General features: G+C 40.9%; 1 protein-coding gene across 14 annotated transcripts in view; it reads left to right on the top strand.

Moving 5' to 3' along the window:
- The window catches only part of NFASC (neurofascin), a 143926-nt gene that overhangs the window by 62411 nt on the left and 59143 nt on the right, over nt 1–22372 (top strand). For 11 of the 14 annotated variants that reach the window (XR_014224912.1, XM_082245189.1, XM_082245186.1 and 8 more), the window contains 5 exons: nt 4803–4914; nt 5083–5249; nt 7750–7897; nt 19062–19186; nt 20831–20875. Coding sequence is in view for 13 of the 14 variants with exons in the window: in XM_082245189.1 (XP_082101315.1) it covers nt 4803–4914; nt 5083–5249; nt 7750–7897; nt 19062–19186; nt 20831–20875 (597 nt within the window). In the remaining variant the exon portion in view is untranslated. The remainder of the gene's footprint in view (nt 1–4802; nt 4915–5082; nt 5250–7749; nt 7898–19061; nt 19187–20830; nt 20876–22372) is intronic. The other 3 variants (XM_082245184.1, XM_082245185.1, XM_082245187.1) reach the window with 1 other exon arrangement.

The raw sequence follows: 22372 nt of genomic DNA, 5'->3' as shown, positions 1-22372 counted from the left end.
GATCATGCTCTGCTTCAGTATGTCACAGTACATATTATCATTTATGGTTCCCTCAATGAACTGTAGCTCCCCAGTGCTGGCAGCACTCATGCAGCCCCAGACCATGACACTCCCACCACCATGCTTAACTGTAGGCAAGACACACTTGTCTTTGTACTCCTATTCTGGTTGCCACCACACACGCTTGACGCCATCTGAACCTAATGCGTTTACCTTGGTCTCATCAGACAACAGGACATGGTTCCAGTAATCCATGTCCTTAGTCTGATTGTCTCCAGAAAACTGTTTGGGGGCTTTCTTGTGCATCAGGTGGGCTTTTTGTACTGTTTGCGGGCTTACTTGTGCTTTAGAAGAGGCTTCCTTCTGAGACAACAGCCATGCAGACCATTTTGATGCAGTGTGTGGCGTATGATCTGAGCACTGACAGGCTGTCCCCCCACCCCTTTAACCTCTACAGCAATGCTGGCAGTACTCATATGTTTATTTCCCAAAGACAACCTCTGGATATGACGCTGAGTACGTGCACTCAACCTCTTTGGTCAACCATGGCGAGGACTGTTCTGGATGGAACCTGTCCTGTTAAACCGCTGTATGGTCTTGGCCACCGTGATGCAGCTCAGTTTCAGGGTCTTGGCAATCTTCTTATAGCCTAGGCCATCTTTCTGTAGAGCAACAAATTTTTTTTTTCAGATCCTCAGAGTTCTTTGCCAGGAGGTGCTATGTTGAACTTCCAGTGACCAGTATGAGAGAGTGAAAGCAATAACACCAAATTTAACACACCTGCTCCCCAATCACACCTGAGGCCTTGTAACACTAATGAGTCACATGACACCGGTGAGTGAAAATGTCTAATTGGGCCCAGTTTGGACATTCTCTCTTAGGAGTGTGCTCACTTTTGTTGCCAGCGGTTTAGACGGTATTGGCTGTGTGTTGAGTTATTTTGAGGGGACAGCAAATATACAAAGTTACATAGTTAGTCAGGTTAAAAAAAGACACAAGTTCATCCGGTTCAACCATACAAAAAAAAAAAACCCAGTATTGAAAACCCTACCATACAATCCCATATACACAATCCTACACCCGCTGTTGATCCAGAGGAAGGCGGAAATAAACCCCAGCTAGGCATGATCCAATTTGCTACAGCAGGGGAAAAAAATTCCTTCCTGATCCCCCAAGAGGCAATCGGATATTCCCTGGATCCACTTTATCAAAAAAAATTTTTAGTACCCATTTATATTATGTACACCTAGGAAAGAATCCAGGCCTTTTTTAAAGCAATCTAGTGAGCTAGCCAGAACCACCTCTGGAGGGAGTCTATTCCACATTTTCACAGCTCTTATGGTGAAGAAACCTTTCCGTATTTGGACTGTTATACAAGCTGTTCACTCACTACTTTACATTGTAGCAAAGTGTAATTTCTTCAGTGTTGTCACAGGAAAAGATATAATAAAATATTTACAAAAATGTGAGGGGTGTACTCACTTTTGTGAGATACTGTATCAGATGTGATCTGTTTATAAGTGCTTACCAATCTGGCAGAGATATGTATGCATATAATAGTAAAAATTGATTATATTAAATGTGACCAATTTGTTGATGTTTATGTATAACCTTTACAGTTTTCATGGAACAGCCTCTGTTATTCCACATGAAATCCAGAACATTGGCTTATATCTTCTGTCCATCTGTAGTTGGTGTAGTCAGGTCAAATTAAGTTACCATATATTCTGTCTATCTCTTGTTCCTTTATTGTGTCGTTTTGGCCATTCCCTGGATGCAAACCTGTGCTTTACCCATGGAAGGAAAATGAATCACCACATGCTCCGCTATACCCTGAAGTACCTGGTATCTTCTTCAATTAATATACCAGAGGAGGATAAAAAAAAAAAGTGAATCCCATGTTAAAATAAAGTCAGACATACCATATTATGAGATGCTTAGTCAGAAAATGTAATTATATAATTCTATTTGATAAGCAATTACGGTGTCATTATAAAACAGACTATAACCCCCTGGGGCACACTACATCACTGAGAAGCTGCAGCACATAGTGTTGTGCTAGGCCACAGCAAGCTAAACAGTTGACATAGCCTAAAGAGATATAATTAATGTGTATGTATAGCTAAAACTTTATTTTTCTTTTGCAAGTATTTTATTAGGTTTTTTACGTGAATTATGGTACAGAAGAGAATCATAACAAAACAGCAACATATCACTTAATGTATGGAGGGTCAGGCCTTCCATCGGGCTACTCAAAACTTTAGTTTTGAGTAGAGTAGGGAAAAGTTAAAACCCCTGCCAGTTTATTTTGTCTGTGTACCACTGAGGAAACATTCCTTCTCTCACTTGTCATAAAATAAGCTTTGGCACAGTTTTGGAAAGTCAGAGGGGCATGGTATGGGGAAGGGGGGGGGGGTCAAGAGGGCACAGAACTAGGGGGTCAGAAGGGCACAGTACTGTGGTGTCAAGAGGGCACAGGAGCGATTCCCTGATGCAGAGTGGTGCAGGGAAGCTGCTGTGGCAGGTCTACATGTTCTGGCTGATCCCCACTCGCCCTGGTGGGGATGAGCACACTACACTGGAGAAGAGCTCAAGATCCCAGGCGGATGAAGTTTATGGTATATTATGAACATATGGTTATTTGAGAATGTAGGATAGCACAGTTCACACATGAGTTGGGAATGATAGCCCACCCCAAGTCCTCGCCACATATATATATATGTATATATACTGTATATACTGCTCAAAAAAATGAAAGGAACTCTTTGAAAACATATCAGATCTCAATGGGGAAATATATCAAGCTGGATATCTATATTGATATCGACTAAGTAATGTGTTAGGAACGAAAGGATGCCACATTGTTGATGGAAATGAAAATGATAAACCTACAGAGGGCTGAATTCAAAGACAACCCAAAACTCAAAGTGATAATTATGCAGCAGGCGAGTCCATTTTGCTGAAATGTGCTTGCAGCAACTCAAAATGGTACTCAGTAGTTTGTATGGCCCCACGTTCATGTATGCATGCCTGACAGCATCGGGGCATGCTTCTAATAATAATGTCCTAGGGTATTTCCTCCCAGATCTGGACCAGGGCATCACTGAGCTCCTGAACAGACTCAGGTGCAACCTGGCGGCGTCGGATTAACCGAAACATAATGTCCCAGAGGTGCTCTATTGGATTTAGGTCAGGCGAGTGTGAGGACCATTCAATGGTATCAGTTCCTTCATCCTCCAGGAACTTGCTGCATGCTCTCGCCACATGAGGCCGGTCATTGTCATGCACCAGGAGGAATCCAGGACCCACAGCATCAGCATAGGATCTGACAATGGGTCCAAGGATTTCATCCTGATACCAAATGGCAGTCAGGGTGCTATTGTCTAGCCTGTAGAGGTCTGTGCGTCTCTCCATGGATATGCCCAGACCATCCTTGACCCACCACCAAACCGGTCATGCTAAACGATGTTACAGGCAGCATAAAATTCTCCACAGCTTCTTCAGACCCTGTCACGTCTGTCACATGTGCTCAGAGTGAACCTACTATCCTCTGTGAAAAGCACAGTGCTCCAGTGGCAGACCTGCCAATTCAGCTGTTCAATGGCAAGTGTAAATAAAGCTCCATGGTGCCGGGCAGTGAGCACAGGGCCCACTAGAGGACGTCGTCGGGCCCCCAGGCCACCCTCATGAAGTCTGTTTCTGATTGTTTGATCAGAGACATTCACACCAGTGGCCTGCTGGAGGTCATTTTGTAGGGTTCTGCCAGTGCTCATCCTGTTCCTCCTTGCACAATGGAGCAGATACTGGTTCTGCTATGGCCCTGTCCAGCTCCCCTAGAGTAACTGCCTGTCTCCTGGAATCTCCTCCATGCTCTTGCCCTTCTGGCAATGGCACGTATTAATGTGCCATCCTGGAGGAGTTGGACTGCCTGTGCAGCCTCTATAGGGTCCAGGTACTGCCTCATGCATCCAGTAGTGACACTGACCCTATCCAAATGCAAAACTAGTGAAAAGCAGTCAGAAAAGATGTGCAGGGTAAAAAATGCCATTTGCCTCCACCTGTAAAACCATTCCTGTTTTGGAGGTTGTCTCATTGTTGCCCATCTAGAGCACCTGATTTTAATTTAATTAACACCAAAGCAGCTGAAACTGACTAACAAACCCCTCTGTTACCTACAGTATTAAGTGTAGTGCCCGCTTTTCACTGGGTCCAGCTGTGCGCAGGACCTCCTCTTTCTAAGGTGGGCTTCTTTGTTAAAGTACAACTAAAGGCAACACTTTTGTTTTTTTTTTAGTTTAGGATATAAGGCAGTTGTGATGACCTGGGGGTCCCCAAAAGATTCTCCTAACCTGCAGGGATTTCATCCCACTTCCTGTTTGGCTATGGTACAGGAAGTAAAGGTAAATCACCCCAATAGGACCCCAATGGCAAAAATTAACCTTACAGGAGTTATAACTCTACTCTATCCAAAATGAAAAAAAAAAGAGTTGCCTATAGTTGTACTTGAAGTTCTTGAGTTTGGAGGTATGAAATAGAAATGTGCTGTTTTTTTTATATGAAATTAGGAATTCTTTGGAATGCAGATGTTCAGCACTTTGATTTATCACCGTGTTTTGATCCTACCCATGAAAGCGATATATAACTGTTTAGACTGCTAGCATTACATGCATCTCTTGGCACCCTACATTTTTCTATCACCCTACCATGCTGTCTGTATATTCCTGCTTTAGAAAGTATTTTTACATCTGATGGCTTGTGAACAAATACATACATTTACAGTGCTTCTGTGTTCCCTATTGTAGATATTCCATCGCGAATGTTGGGCCCTCGGAACCAGTTCATTAGAGTAATTGAATATAATAGGACTCAGTTAGACTGCCCCTTTTTTGGATCTCCTATACCTACTCTTCGCTGGTAAGGCTTGTACTGCAAGTAGCCAACATGTCTTTCTCTATTGTGGTTTTTGAATATTCTTTTAAAGAGAATATCAAGTAAAAGCAGAACAGGATTTTACTTTTGACAGCTGTACAATTGGATCCACATCATACATTTTATTTTACTCTGTTTCAACGGACATGGTAGGTTTAAGAACGGACAGGGCAGTAACCTGGATGGAGGAAATTACAGAGTGCATGAAAATGGTACACTGGAGATTAATACTGTGCGAAAGGAGGATCAAGGCAAATACACTTGTGTTGCTACAAACATCCTTGGCAATGCTGAAAACACCGTAAGGCTGGAAGTCAAAGGTAGGATTATGGGCAGAAAGTTATTTTTTTCTACTACTGTCTCTACTTTGTCTGTAGTAATCAAAATATTCAAGTATTGTTTTTCACCATGTTTTCAAGTGTGTAATTGTGTGTAATCACAGTAATCTCACAGATTATATGGGCGAATGTTTAACTGATATGGAACAAGAAGGTTTTAAGCTTCTATAGAAGCTTTTGACCTAAAGAGAATCATCTTAGGTGGTGTGAATTTACATTGTTGGATATACAGCATTAGGTAATGAATCACATTCATGGTTAGTGGCCTATTGTTTATGGGCAGATTAGCAGCAGAGAAATGTAGTTTTTAGACTTCCCATACTGATAATGGGTCAGTGTTTGAACTACTGCCAGTTCTTGGGGGCAGAGAAATAACTGAGGATGACAAAGTTGGGCAATTATATCTAAAGCCAACAAATATATATATATATATTCTGTTTTGGGTAGAGTAGGGAAGGGTTAAAACCACTATCAGTTTTTTATCATCTGTATCTCACAGGGAGATGTTCCTTTACATTCTGTCCTGTAAACTCAATAGGAAGTAAAGTGATGTTTTCAAATGTGATAGATATTCCTATTTAGACAATTTTTTCAGGAACAACCGTCCCTATTGAAATGTTCCCCTGTAAGGGCTCTTTCACATGGGCGTTCCAATCAGATCCGCCTGTCAGTTTTTTAGGCGGATCTGATGCCCCATTCAGCCCTATGGAGCAGCGGATGTCAGCGGTGACATGTCCGCTGACGCCCGCTGCCATCCGCATCCGATCCTGTCCGTGAAATCCGGACGGATGGAAACCCTATTTTCCATCCGTCCTGGGGATCGGATCGGATGAGAGCGGACAGGCGGTCCGCTTTCATCCGATTCTCCATAGAGAGCAGCGGGGCTCTGACACCTCCCTCTCCGCACACAGTGCGGAGACGGAGCTGTCATCCGCCGGCTCAGCGGGGATCAGCGGATCGATCCCCACTGAGCAGAGCATAGTCCGCAACGGAATGCGGACCGTGTGAAAGGGGCCTTACAGTTCCATAATGACTGATGGTAGTTGTACAATATGAGATATAGTGCAGTGCTGCCTCTTACAAAGTGCAATGTGACTATAATAAAGGTGTACCTTCCTATGAATGGTTAAATATTATAAATGAAATATTGCTGTATCCGCGTTATAAAATTTCATAAAATGCATAACATAATCATGAATACAAGTATTTCATATACATGGTAAAAAATGGTGATAATATAAAAAAAATCAATAAACAAAGTGCTCAGTGTCCATACAATTGTGGAGTAATGGTGCTCTAAATTTCATATAAAATCATTTTTCAGCATATATTCATGTCACCAATGAAAATCCATAAAGTAAGTGACAAAATATATATTTGCCAAAATTGTGTAAAATTAACAAACAGCTCAATAGGAATGTAAATGTCCTATTGGCGTGTAGATGGTGAATCCCTTCACCTATAGGTGTCTTTAGGAAAGTGATGGTGATCTTCAGTTGGCAGTTGGAGTTCCTGCATTCACTAGAAACTGCGAATGAATGAATGAATGACGCGGCTGCGTGGGAGGAGCCCCACACAACTGTGTAATTTTCAAATAGTGATAGCGGGAGTGATCAGAAGATTCCCCACTTGCTGTCATTGGGGGAGGTAGAGAGGGTGCAGCTGCTGGAACATGTTACATGTTCCAACCTAAATACGGGTGGAACACGTAACTTGTTCCTACAGGTGAACTCTTCATTGGGAACGCAGCTTTTGAACGTTTTTTTTTTTCTGATGTGCTCACTCTCTGCATTAAGGTAAGAAACTTTTTTCTTTTATAATCACTTTCATTTAGTTATTAAGTCATTTAGCTATAGCGTTACAAATATGTGTCCTTGATAACAAATCTTCCACTGATAGCCAAATGGTTGACACCTGTCTGATTCACTCTTATCTGTCAGATTTGGGTATCAGTGTGGATGGCCAAATTGTTGCTCAACAGTCTACCTGCATTTAGTAAATAGACATCTGGGGTGTCCCTTGTATAGTTGTTATATATAACAGTTTTCATTTCAAACCTGAACTTCAGATGAATAAAATTGCACAGTTGACATTTGCACTGTTTACTTGTCAACATTTTGTAATTTTGTTCTTTTGATCCAGCCACCCCTGCCAGACAGCACAGATTGCAGGCCTCACTTTTCCCCACTGTAACCCAGCCTTTCCAGTCTGCTAATTGGACAGTGAAGGTGCTTCAGCACAATGATGAAGTCGTCATTCTGCTGTTTCCTTTTACTCAGGCTTAAAGCCTTGAAGCATTGTGCAAGGCTCTCACTGCAGTCCTTCTCTTTCCCAATCCTGCTGTTCAAGGTATTATAGGAAGATAATATATAGGCAGATTCCCACATATCGCACATCATATTTTTCATACATTTTAATAACTTCACCTTGTAAATGACGAGAGTATATTATGCAAGTCCACTTTCCTAATATTTTTCTCCAGAGCCAACTCGCATTGTGAAGGGCCCAGAAGATCAGATTGCTAGACGTGGCTCAACTGTTCGGTTGGACTGTCGTGTTAGGTGGGATAATACACTGAGACTAACAGTCACTTGGATGAAGGATGATACTCAGCTGTACATAGGCAACAGGTTTGTCTAAACAAACTACATTATGTGTTTAGAAACATACAAATTACAAAATCATCCTACATAAGTTGTACCTGTTTATCTGCACGTCCATCTTCTCTATGTCTGTTCAAAGTGCCAAATTTACAGAGCTTGTCTGAGAGTTCAGAAAAAAGGGGGTGGAGAGCTGAAGGTACACTGCAGACCTCAGTGAGGGGAGCTCTGAGAGCTGATTGGAGAGAAGAGACACACCCCACTTCACACAGCACACATGAACAGAGCTAAGGCTATCAGTCAGCTGGAGATCCCCCACCATTTTATCTCTTGGTGTCAGGAAAACTTGTCAGAAGTGACTCATGCTGATAGCAGAGGAATGAAACGGGACATAAATGACACTTAGAGCTCCACACTTAGAACCACACACTAGAGGGATGTGCTTTGTTCATATTTCACTTGTGAATTTACAACTACTTTAAAATACTTACAACTACTTCTAAAACATGCTGAACATTGAAAAATGCATTGTTTGAGCTCTTGTTGGGCATATCTGTGTTATTTAATTAAGTGTCAAGTAATTAAGGCCATAGTGCAGGAGCCACAAAGGTAAATGAAAATGTAAAATGTGTGTGTGTGTGTGTGTGTGTGTGTGTATATATATATATATATATATGTGTGTATATTATATATATATATATATATATACACACACACACACACACACACATATTACTGCAGTAGTACTGCAGTATTAAAGCAGCAGTAGGCTCAAAACCAAAAATCGAATACATTGTAGCTTACCAATCTTTTGATGTGGTGGCTGCATTAGTTCTCTTTTTTAGTCTTTTACCCACTGTTTTCACCTGGTGATCTATCTGCCCAGTAACATGAAGGAGCACAGGGGCACTTTTGTCAGTCTGGAGGGAGGGGAGTATTAAATGTGCTATCAGATTTAGAAACACTAAGAAATTGAAGCCAAACTCCACCTTAAAGTGCATTTACAACAGGTTTTTTCTTTTGGGATAAAGGTTTTACGTACATAAATATAAGTTGATCATTGCAAGTTCCCCTGTCAGTGGTAAATGGTTTGTCTTAACCCTATAACTGCTACATGTGTAGAACAGCTTGTTCTTTTGTAAACAACAGACATACTGGCCAGATCACCAGGTCAATATAAAAGAAAGAAACCCTAAAAAAAAAAAATTACATAAATATAAGTTGATCATTGCAAGTGCCCTTGTCAGTGGTAAATGGTTTGTCTTAACCCTATAACTGCTACATGTGTAGAACAGCTTGTTCTTTTGTAAACAACAGACATACTGGCCAGATCACCAGGTCAATATAAAAGAAAGAAACCCTAAAAAAAAAAAGAAAACTATTGCAGCCATCACATCTAAGAATTGGTAAGCTGCATTGGTAAGCTGCAATATAATAAATGTTTGCTTTTGGGTTTAATACTGCTCCTAGTAGTAAATAAATGATAAATATGACAACCCCGGAGTATGCACCTTTAAAAAAAATAAAAAAAGTCAGCAATGGCATCTCATATGTATTTATACTGACAAATTCCTGTTAAAGTTTTGGGCGATGACCGGTGTTTGATTCACCTGTCAACTTTTAATATCTATGACATTACTTTCTCACTTTACTAACCACCATAAGGCCATATCACACATATAGACATGTTGTCCTCATCTTTTTGTTTCAGAATTATAGAGAATCAGAATGTGTCTGTGTACCACAATTTGGCATTATATTGGCCAAGACAATTGGGCATAACTAGGAATTTTGGTGAGGTGACTGGATGAGATACAAGAAGACAGCATAGGGTACAATGTAAAATTGTGATGGATGTGGGTGCCTCAAACCCAGGTAAGGGGACTATAAGGGCAAGAGTAGGTTAGAAAATAACGTTGAAAAAGAAGAAAATTTATTGATAATAATAATAATAACAGATTACATATTAAAGATGGGATGACCCATAGACAATTGGTGTATGGGTAAAGCCCATAGTGTGAAAGTATGGAAAAATTGTGACTTGAAAACGGTGATAGAGATCCACCTATTTTGCTGTTTCTATTTTCCAGGTTGGGGATAAACAGAATCCAAAGCAAAATAAGGGAAAAGGATCTTGGGTATGATCCTAGTAAGTCCTACGCGTTTCGGCCCGATGAGGGCCTTTCTCAAGGATAAATCACCAATTCTACAAAGCAATAATAGAAGTGTTATCATTTGATGCATAAACTCATAAAGTGAAATTTATGCAAAACAATGAAAATGATAATAATGAAGATTAATAACATACATGTTTTTAAGCCCGAATGTTGCATGTCAATGCACCTTTCTTTGATATTCAAACTGCAGCGGGAACCGTATGCTGCTAACAGGCGGCGTCACCCTCCTGTGTTGTGAACGAAAACAGAATGTTTATGGGAATTGAGTAGGGTTGATTTAAAAAAAAAAAAAAGTAATAATAAAAAAATTACTTTACTTTTGCAAAGAACTGTGTGATCCTGGTGGATTTCGTCACAGTTTGCATAATGTGTCAGAGGCTTCAATCCGTTGACTGAGTACGTTTCTAAGAAAATATATGGTATATAATAATTTCTTGGTCAGCTATTGTATTTAAAAGTAATCAATAGTGACAGTATTCATTTTTAGGGTGTATATTTCAAATAAAGTATTTTTGTATTATTACTTGTGTATCCAGTGTTGAAAATCCTGGTTACTTTGACTTTTTGTTACATCAGCAGAGAGATGCAAACTGTAGGGGTAAAAGTATAGGTAAAGTTCCCATTTAAATAATGGAGCAGCAATGTTTCCTTTTCCCAGGAGCTGGAATGAAGCTTACCTAGTTGTCCTTTCCAGCTCCTGGGAAAAGGAAACATTGCTGCTCCATTATTTAAATGGGAACTTTACCTATACTTTTACCCCTACAGTTTGCATCTCTCTGCTGATGTAACAAAAAGTTGAAGTAACCAGGATTTTCAACACTGGATACACAAGTAATAATACAAAAATACTTTATTTGAAATATACACCCTAAAAATGAATACTGTCACTATTGATTACTTTTAAATACAATAGCTGACCAAGAAATTATTATATACCATATATTTTCTTAGAAACGTACTCAGTCAACGGATTGAAGCCTCTGACACATTATGCAAACTGTGACGAAATCCACCAGGATCACACAGTTCTTTGCAAAAGTAAAGTAATATTTTTATTATCACTTTTTTTTTTTTTAAATCAACCCTACTCAATTCCCATAAACATTCTGTTTTCGTTCACAACACAGGAGGGTGACGCCGCCTGTTAGCAGCATACGGTTTCCGCTGCAGTTTGAGTATCAAAGAAAGGTGCATTGACATGCAACATTCGGGCTTAAAAACATGTATGTTATTAATCTTCATTATTATCATTTTCATTGTTTTGCATTAATTTCACTTTATGAGTTTATGCATCAAATGATAACACTTCTATTATTGCTTTGTAGAATTGGTGATTTATCCTTGAGAAAGGCCCTCATCGGGCCGAAACGCGTAGGAATTACTAGGATCATACCCAAGATCCTTTTCCCTTATTTTGCTTTGGATTCTGTTTATCCCCAACCTGGAAAATAGAAACAGCAAAATAGGTGGATCTCTATCACCGTTTTCAAGTCACAATTTTTCCATACTTTCACACTATGGGCTTTACCCATACACCAATTGTCTATGGGTCATCCCATCTTTAATATGTAATCTGTTATTATTATTATTATTATCAATAAATTTTCTTCTTTTTCAACGTTATTTTCTAACCTACTCTTGCCCTTAAAGTCCCCTTACCTGGGTTTGAGGCACCCACATCCACCACAATTTTAGAATCTTCTGGGACGGTGGCAAAAACCTACTACAGGGTCCAACTGAGACATAAACTCCTCTCCAATATAGGGTACAATGTAAGGAAGAACTCCAGAAATCAGTCAGCAAATGTTATCAAACAACAAAAATTCATACAATAGAGACTGGAGCTTCTTCCTACAAAATGCCTGTTTATTTTTACAAAATCTTACCATTCTGGTATAGTAAAACACTCTAGAGAACATAAATGCATGGCCTTGAAGATGGCTACTTTGTGAAGTGATTATCAACATCAGTGGTGGAATATACCCCTGAGGATATCAAAAGAATATGGACAATGTGAGCAAGCTGGGTTGAGTTCTTTAAGAAAAGTATGCCTGATGCCCAGCAAGATAATGACTTTAGAAGCATAATTAACATAGCTTATATGAAGCTTGGTGGACATCAATGGGGCTCATTTGACATACTGTATTTTGCCTGATATAATCTTGTCTTAAGAAAGGATTCATTTGCTCACTTTGCAAAACAGATGGGAACTTGGGTGGATCTACTGTATATAGTTGGCTTGATGAGATTTGAACCATCTTACGTACATTGGAAGGTTGTTACAAGCTGGTAAGGTGATATAAAATATGCACCATTATACTGGGTACCCAGCTGTCCAGAATGTTTTAAAATAGTAGTAGTAGTAGTAGTATGTGTTTTTAGGATTTTGTATGATGAAACAGACCTTTTGTGGGGAGTTATTCCAGTCATAATCTTTATAACATTATATGACTTATACCAGCTCTAGAGACGGCTTTCACTCCCACATCCCATTTCATTCAAATATCCAAAAAGTATAGAGAATATATCTCTAGAGCAGGGGTAATGAATTAAAATTCAAGGAGGTCCGGTCGCTAAAATTTTCATTGGGCCGAGGTCCGAATCTCAAGTCTGTGCTGACTCAGAAAGATTGTAGTCACCGTATGTCTTATCAAAAAATGAGACATGTACAATTACATAAGGTTTCTGCAATGGAAAGCCCTCTTACATCTGGTGTCTCCCATTAGTGTTCCCCCTTACATCTTTTGTCCCCATCAGAGTACCCCATTATATAAGGTTCCCCCATCACAGTGCCCCCTTACATTAGGTGTCACCATAGGGGGGCCTCCTTACATCAGGTATCCCCACCACATCAGGTGTACCCATCAAAGTGCCCTTTTGATTATGTGTGCCCATGAGAGTGCCCCTTTACATCAGGTGTCCCCATCACAGTGCTCCCTTACATCAGGCATTCTCGTCAGCGTACCGCCTTACATCAGATATCCCCATCAGTGTGACCCTTAACATAAAATGTGCCCATCAGCGTGACCCTTAACATAAAATGTGCCCATCAGCGTGCCCCTTAACATAAAATGTGCCCATCAGCGTGCTCCTTAACATAATATAAGTGGCAATATGCTAGGCACATTTTATGTTAAGGGGCACTCTAATGGGCACATTTTATGTTAAGGGGCACGCTGATGGGCACATTTTATGTTAAGGGGCACGCTGTTGGGCACAAAAAAAATGTGCCCATCACAGTACTCCTTTACATCAGGTGTCCCCATGACAGTGCTCCTTTACATCGGGTGTCCCCATGACAGTGCTCCTTTACATCGGGTGTCCCCATCACAGTACCACCTTCATCAGGCATTCCTGTCAGAGTGCCCCCTTACATCAGGTGTCCCCATCACAGTACTCCTTTACTTTAGGTGTCCCCATGACAGTGCTCCTTTACATTGGGTGTCCCCATCACAGTGCCACCTTACGTCAGGCATTCCCTTCAGAGGGCCCCCCTTACATCAGGGGTCTCCATCGCAGTGCTTCTTTACATCAGGTGTCCCCATCACAGGGCCACCTTACGTCAGGCATTCCCGTCAGAGTGCCCCCTTACATCAGTTGTCCCCATCAGTGTGCCCCTTAACATAAATTGTGCCCATCAGAGTGTCCCTTAACATAAAATATGCCCATCAGTGTGCCCCATAGCATAAAATAAGGGGCAAGCTGATAAGCACATTTTATGTTAGGGGCACTCTGATGGACAGAACAAAATGTGCCCACCAGTGTGACCCTTAACATAAAATATGCCCATCAGCGTGCCCCTTAGCATAACATTTGCCTATCAGCGTGACCCTTAACATAAAATAAGGGGCACGCTGATGGGCATATTTTAGGTTAGGGGGCACTCTGATGGGCACATTTTATGATGGTGGGATCGCTGATGGGCAAAACAAAACGTGTAAATCAGCGTTGCTCTTAACATAGAATATGCCCATCAGAGTTCCCCTTAACATAAAATATGCCCATCAGTGTGTACCACAGCATAAATATGCACATCAGCATGCTCCTTAACATAAAATATGCCCATCAGAGTGCCCTTTATCATAAAATATTCCCATCAGCGTGACCATTAACATAAAATAAGGGGCACGCTGATGGGCACATTTTATGTTAGGGGGCACTCTGATGGGCAAAACAAAACGTTAGACCGGCGTTGCACATAACATAAAATATGCCCATCAGAGTGCCCCTTAACATTAAAAATGCCCATCAGAGTGCCCCTTAACATAAAATATGCCCATCAGTGTGTCCCCTAACATAAAATAAGGTGCACGCTGATGGGCGCATTTTATGTTAGGGGGTACTCTGATGGGCAAAACAAAACGTTAGACCGGCGTTGCGCTTAACATAAAATATGGCCATTAGAGTGCCCCTTAACATAAAATATGCCTATCAGAGTGCCCCTTAACATTAAATATGCCCATCAGAGTGCCCCTTAAAATAAAATATGCCCATCAGTGTGTCCCCTAGCATAAAATAAGGTGCACACTGATGGGCACATTTTATGTTAGGGGGCACTCTAATGGGCACATTTTTTTTTTATGGGGCACTCTAATGAGCACAACAAAATATGCCCATCAGTCTGCACACTTGTTAAAGCTTAGGAGAGGTTTTTTTTAAAGTGCAGCTATTCTCCCCTAAAATGTGCTCCACATACCTGGAACCAGGAGCTGAGCCAGAAGCCGCAAACAGGGGGGCGGGGCGTGCACATAGTGTCACGCCCTAACTTGCTGCCCGGCTGAGAGGGAGCCGCAGTCAGGAGCAGGGGGCAGGGCGCGCGCGTGACGTCACGCCCCTAATAGCGGCCCTACAGGACACCGGCTGGGAGTGAGCCGGGAGCAGCAGTAAGGAGGGGGTGTGGCGCACACACAGCACGTCACTGGTTGCTGGGACACCCGCGGTCCCAGCAAACCAATGACTGAATACAGGTAGCGGCCTCGCGGTCCGGGCGGAAGCATCGTGCGGTCTGCCAATGGACGGCGGGCCGCCATTTAGTGATCGCTGCTCTAGAGAGTTTGGGAATTTGAAGGGAGTGATGACGTCATTGTAGGTAAGCATATGCAACAAAGGTATTTCAAATTTTATCAAAATGTATTCATATTTCAAATTATTTAAAAGAAAAAATAATATCCCCTAATACAATAAAATCACATTCGCAGATGTAGATGTACAAATTGGTTCCCTGAAGAAGCAGTGTTCTGTGAAACGCGTTGGACCACATCTACGAACATCACTGTCTATACACTGAATTGCGCAGTCCCAGCTGCGAATGTGATTTTATTGTATTTGGTGATATTCGTTTTTTCTTTTAAATTATTTGAAATATGAGTACATTTTGATAAAATGTTAAATACCTTCATTGCATATGCTGACCTCCAATGACATCATCACTCCCTTTAAAGTCCCCTACTTTCTAGAGATATATTCTCTATACTTTTTGGATATTCCAGTCATAATCTTATTATATTTTGAGGCTTGACGAGAGTAACATTTGCTGATTGGTCTGTAGAAGTCCATAAGGCTAGCTGACTTTGTTTGACAGCAGCGGGAGCCAGTGGCACCACTGTTTTGTCTTAGCCAATGAGCAGGGGGGTCCTGGCTGGCTGAGACCATTGTGGATTTTGCTGGATCGAGAGGGGGCTCAGGTAAGCATTAGGGGGGCTGAGGGGGGCTGCTGCACACAAAAGGTTTTTTATCTTCATGCATAGAATGCATAAGATAAAAAAAACTTTCTGACATTACATCCCCTTTAATGTTTCATTTCATTGGACTTTACCAAAAGTCTAAACAAACTCCTTAACTTTGCAGCAGCTGTGTGTGCTGTATAAACTGTATGTAGCCTCAGCTACATACCGTATGCAGCGCTGTGTTCTGCCAGGGGGATGAGTACTTCCCCTCTCACTCCTGGAGCAATACTGAGTTGGGCTGAGCACTGCTAACCATTCAGAGGAGGTTTTGTATTCTTTTTTTTTTTTTCCTCCCCCTTTTTTCTTTTTAGTTATAATTTTATTGAGACATTTATTTTTTTTCAGTTATACAACATAGTAATACATTCATAACAACCAGGGCAAAACAAACACACAAAAAAATGAATAAATAAATAAATAAATAAACACGAAATATCCCTGTTATGGGGGGGTCATATGAAGTTGTCCTCTCTACACAGGCTATGGCGCTAACCAGCAGGTAACCAAATGAGCCAGAGCCTTCACTAAAGGAAGAGTGGACTATGAATATATATAATTGGCAGTGCCTCCACCTAGAACAGGGCTCCAGCCTATGTAGAGGTGATCCCTTTCTAGGACAATAAGTAGTAACTCACCCAAAATAACTGACAGTAGTAATACTAATACACCAAGCATAGATTTCTAAGAGTAAAGCAATGGTAGGTAACACAATCCGGCTTAAAAGAACAAACGCAGACACATCTGTGTAGTGGTGGCTTCCTGGGGACGCATGTACAGACGAATACACCGATGGCGAAGAAGTCTGGAACGCACCACCTGAAAAGCAAATCAGGCCTATCTAACCTATCTCTTGGTCCCTAACCTTACTATAGGATATCAATGCTACCGAGCCTCTACCTATCTAAATGGCCATCAGAAGCCTATCCTGTCGCTGCATTGAGCTGTTTACTGTTCCCTAGGCTAATACTAGCTAGGAACTCCCCAGTCCAAAATGGGACACTGTTGCTTTAAATAATGAAGTGGTAGATATACACTTCAACACAAACTAGTCACTTGATAGGTTATAATTAAATGAGCTTTGGTCTCATACACTTGAGAATAGCCAAGTATATTGCAGTATTCAAAAAGAAAGTTTCAGCGAATCAGAGAAGCCTCTAACAGATATCTCTGATTCCCACACAGGAGTGGTTACATGGGAGTGACAGTAACATAACAAACAGTGAGCTACACAGTGCAGTAACACTTATCCCTTTTCAATCTGGATAGATACAACACAAAATCAGCTTTCAGCACCTCTGGCTTGCACAGCATGTGGCTGGCCACACTCTCCTCTCCACTTCCTGTAAAACATCTTTACACTTCCTGTAAAAATATCATACCTATCAGATTCTGCAACCGGAAGTGACATTTGGACGAGAACAACTTTTTGCGAATGCACCATGCGTTCCAACATGGCTGCTATGTGTTCCAATAGGGCTCCTAATGTGACAGAACACGAAGCAGAGGCGGACATCTTCTTACACCCACAAAAGTCTTGAATTTAACATTTATTTTAGCAGTAAACTCACCTTATGTATTAAAATAGATTATTTCACGGCGACTGAGTGAAATATTATATTTCACTATATAATCAGTTTGTCGCTGAGCAGTGCGGGGTGTACAAAGATGGCCGTTGCAACCTTCTATCTGCAGGTTTCTTGCTATACTTACTAGAATACAATATAAAATACAAATATAATACTGTGATTCAGTATACAAGGTGAGTTTACTGCTAAAATAAATGTAAAATTCAAGACTTGCGGGTGTAAGAAGATGTCCGCCTCTGCTTCGTGTTCTGTCACAATAGGAAACCTATTGGAATGCATAGCGGCCATGTTGGAATGCATGGTGCATGCACAGTAAGTTGTTCTAGTCTGTACGTCACTTCCAGTTGCAGGATCTGATAGGTAGCGGTATTCTGATAGAACATATATATATATATATATATATATATATATATATATATATATATATATATATACCGTATATACTTAAGTATAAGGCGCTTTTTTCAGCATGTTTTTTTATGCTGAAAAAGCCCTCCTCGGCTTATACTCGAGTCACGGTCTCACTTACCTTTTTCCCAGTCAGTGCGCATGCGTCGCTCAGGAAAGCCCATACACGTTCGGCTATTCCCTGGCAGATGGCGCCATTTTTAAATGTAAGGCGGAAAGGTAAGTGAGACTCCTCCGCACCCCCTGCATCTCCTCAGGAGATGCAGTGCTACGGGCATGATACAGGAGATTCTCCTTTACCATGCCCGCAGCACTGCATCTTCTGTACCATCTGTGCCATGCCTGTACCATCTGTGCCATATCTGTGCCATGCCTGTGCCATACCTGTGCCATCTCCTTTGCTATGCCTGTACCATCTCCTGTGCCATGCCTTTACCATCTCCTGTATCATGCCTGAACCATCTTGTGCGCCATGCCTGTACAATCTCCTGTACCATCTTCTGTACGATGCCCACAGCCCTGCATCTCCTGTACCATGTCCACAGCCCCTGCACCATGCCCGCAGCCCCTGTTTGGGGTCTCGTGGTGGTCCAGTTGGGTCCAGTAGCTGCTGCATTTCCCACCCTAGGCTTATACTCAAGTCAATAAGTTTTCCTATTTTTTTTTTGTGGTAAAATGAGGTGCCTCGGCTTATATTCGGGTCGGCTTATACTTGAGTATATACTGTGTATATATATATATATATATATATATATATATATATATATTCTTGAAGGGTTTCCTGACCTTTAAGCAGAGACAGGAAACAACCTCTTAACAGGAAGAATCTGTAACAAGAACTCTATGGTAGTTACCAGGCATGAATGTAAACAACCTTGCAGACAGTGTACGAAAGAACACTTCCCTACATTATATTTTTTACTTGGCACAGTTTTTTCCCTTTTTTACAACTATTAACATATGCATTATCTGTTTTTCCTATACATTCCCACTTCTGAGCTAACTTTTGAAACTGTCTTCCAGCCACGCTGAAACTACAGTTGTATTTCTGCCCTGTTAATGTGCTTCCCCTTGAACTACAACTGTACACAGGGTAGGCAAATTTATAGAAAAAAACAAGAAATGCAGGTGTGTTACCTGTTTTATGGAGGAAAAATATTTAAAGGCACTTTAAAAAATGAGTGAAAGGCATTTCAAATTGCTTGCCTTTACATATAGACCTCTAAATATAGTTATGTCACATATTTTTGCATACAGAATAAAAACTTTGTGGAATGCTGTTTTTATTTTACTGTAGAATGAAGAAGGAAGATGATGGCTTGACCATATTTGGAGTAGCAGAGAAGGATCAGGGAGCGTATACCTGTGTGGCTAAAACAGAACTGGATCAGGACTTTGCAAAAGCATATCTCACTATCCTGGGTAATTTCTTTTACTGAATTTGTTAGCCCTTTTTAAAATATAAAATCTACATGTCTTGTAAGCTTATAGCTGTAAAGCAGAAGAACATCCTAAATATTTATTTTGTGTTTAAAATGTATAATATATAATTACTATAAGCCATTTTGTATAGTACTGTTACTGTTACTTACCTTTCCATTTCAATCTTCACCCAGTTAACATTTTCTAAAACTGTCAAAAAATAAATTGAATTTGGCTTACTATGGCAAACATTACAACAGTGGCAGGATTCGGTACATTATTGTGTACAGAAGTCCCACAGAAATGTAATTTTCCACTTGTATAATTGGTTGACTGCTTTTTGTGTTGGCTTTTCTCTTGTTACAACTGTGAGTCATGTTACAATTCCAGACAAAACCGCCTGCTCAGCACTCAAGAGGTAGCAAGTGCCTACCCATAGTAGGGAGTGAATAGAATTCTTAAATTCTCCACAGAAATAGAAGCAGGTTGAGCTTTGCACTACAATGTGTAAAAATCCTTGCATTTGTATATATCCGACCACAAGAGGATTGTTTATATTTCTCAACAAAACTGGTCTTACACTTTACCTTAATAAAACTGAGAGCTAGTAAATGCCAGAAAATATTTATTTTACTGCAAGCAACAATGGCATGTTGGCAGCTGCAAAAGCTTGTAGTGGCCAAGCAGACTTCTGTGTGAAAACCAAGCAGCGGATAAGCAGCGTGGTGTCAGTGGGCCCTCTCTGTCTAACATCTAAAGGCTTGTACCCTAGCAGCTAAGAGACTAGCTTCAGTGACAAAAATGAGTCAGCTTACCCACCCTATATCATTATCAATAGAATATCACACCTTTAATTCCCAATTTAGTCAGGGGTATATCATATAGTAATTATCCTGACCCTTTAACCCAGTGGTCCTCAACCCTGGCCTACAGGGCCCACTAACAGGCCAGATTTTAGGTATTACCTTGGGGAGATGCAGACTAGAGTACTGCAATCACTGAGCAGCAAATGATATCACCTGGGATGTATTTCAGTTATCTTGCAAATCTGGCCTGTTAGTGGGCCCTGTAGGCCAGGGTTGAGGACCACTGCTTTAACCCATGTACCGAAGTGACCACTAGGGTACAGTCTGTTGACATATATCCATATGAAAAAAAGGGGGGAAAGGAGAAGATCAACACAGGACACCTGGGTATAATCAAGGTATACTTTATTCAATTAAATAAACACCAATTCCAAAATCCACTGACCCACACCATTAAAAAAAAGACAACGTTGTCTATAAAACCAAATATAAAGGGGTATATCATTATTAGAGATGTGTTGTAGTGGTCCAATGCACTGTCCATTGCTGGTCTTTCTTATGTTGATAGCTGCTTAACAATTCTTAACCATAAATATTAAACTATGCATAACAACCAACCACCACAAGGAGCTTTACCTAAGGTATGATAGAGGGATTTTTTTTGCTACTATATACCCTAATTGAGTTTATGTTTTCCTTCGATGCATATGCTATTATTGGTGGGTAGAATTTTTTTTTCCCTAGGAAAGTCTTCCTTGTTTCCAGGTAAAATGTAGGTTGAGGCATTTGCTTTAACAATAACCCTTTATGTTTTTAACATATCCCTGTTGCTTCACAGAAACATCTTCCTCACCTACTAGTCATCTGACAACAATACTAAGAGGTAACCATTCCTTACTAACACTGTCAACCTTCTGGAAACTGGAAATGTTAGCGTAATAACTAATGTTTACTACCATGGCATATACATTATGTGTAATTTACCAACGTATATAATTCCAGTTTTCTAAACTGATCTTCTTATAGAGCAGAAGAAATTAGTGAGGGATTACCTAGGTGTGCATAACCCTTGGATGAGTCTATAGCATGTGTAATAAGCATGGCAAGCAGCAGGTCTTGATGAAAACGCATGTGATGTTTTTTTACAGCAAATATTTCCAAGATGTACGGGCATCACAACAAACACAAAACCAGAAACTAATTCCTTTCCATTTTGGGTGACTTGCTAACAAACACATTGGGCTCTGATTTACTATCCTGGAGCAGCCTACTGCTGCTCAGGTACATAGACTGTAAATGTCACATAGAAAAACAGTCCTATCTGCACAGGATGTGGTTGTTACCACACAGGTGATTTGTCTGCTCCCCAGCCTGACACACAAAATCTGACATGGATTGCAGGGTGGAGCTGCTTCCCTAAGCCGACTGGGGGTTTTATAGAGCCCAGATTAACCAAATTTGCTTCAGCTGGGCTTGTTAACCCCTCAACCAGTCCAGCAAGCTCACTACACAGCAGAAAAAGGAAAACATCTGCATACTACCTGAACCTGGGACAAATAGTGCCTGGACACAACCAGAAGTTATCCCTGTCCCCACCTCTTGTTGCACCCCTGGGGTTGGGACACATGTTGCCAGGCATGCTTGAACCCTGGAGAAGGCATCTGCATTTCTCATCCAAACACCTGGGCAGTATTTTATTGTAAAGCTAAATTCTTGAAGGACCTGGAACTACATATTCACCTTCCTATTGGTCTCTTTTGTGCCATCCACTTTAGGAGCATGAATCATAATCTTCTAAAAATGTCCACCCAAGAGGTAGTGTTGGAGGGAATCTAAAACCCACTTTACTGCTAAATGCTCTTTCAATGGTGGCATACTTTACTTCATGGAACTTCGGTTTCCTGTTGAGGTAAATGAGGAGGTGTTTTTCCCCCTTCCAAACCTTAGACAATACAACTTCAAACCCAACATCTGACACATCCATCTAAACCACAAAGACCCCCAAAAAATCAGGGGAGTAAAATGTTGGTCGGGGGAGCAGCCTGGGAGGCAAAATAGAGAATAAAATGCCAGTAATGGCCAGCAATCCCTAAAAATGCCAGAACTTGCTTCTTGTTGGTGAGGCGTGGCCAATTTATAATCATGTCAACTTCATTTACATGCTGTTTTATTATACCTTTCTCATTGGTATAACCCAGATACTTTACCTCCTCTAACCCAGTGGTACATTGTTTTGGATTGGCTGTAAACCCAACTTTTTCAGATAGAGTTTAACACAGCCTGAACCTTTGGAAAATGTGAGTCCCAATCGTCATTATGGATAATCATGTCAGCTAAGTAAGCAGCTGCATGGGATTGAGGGGATGGAAGTGCCTTATCC

This window comes from Pelophylax lessonae (genome assembly GCF_965119305.1).
Source record: "Pelophylax lessonae genome assembly, chromosome: 2".
NCBI classification, from domain to species: domain Eukaryota; kingdom Metazoa; phylum Chordata; class Amphibia; order Anura; family Ranidae; genus Pelophylax; species Pelophylax lessonae.
Note: the sequence above shows the minus strand (reverse complement) of the source record. Positions and strands in the feature narration are given on the sequence as shown.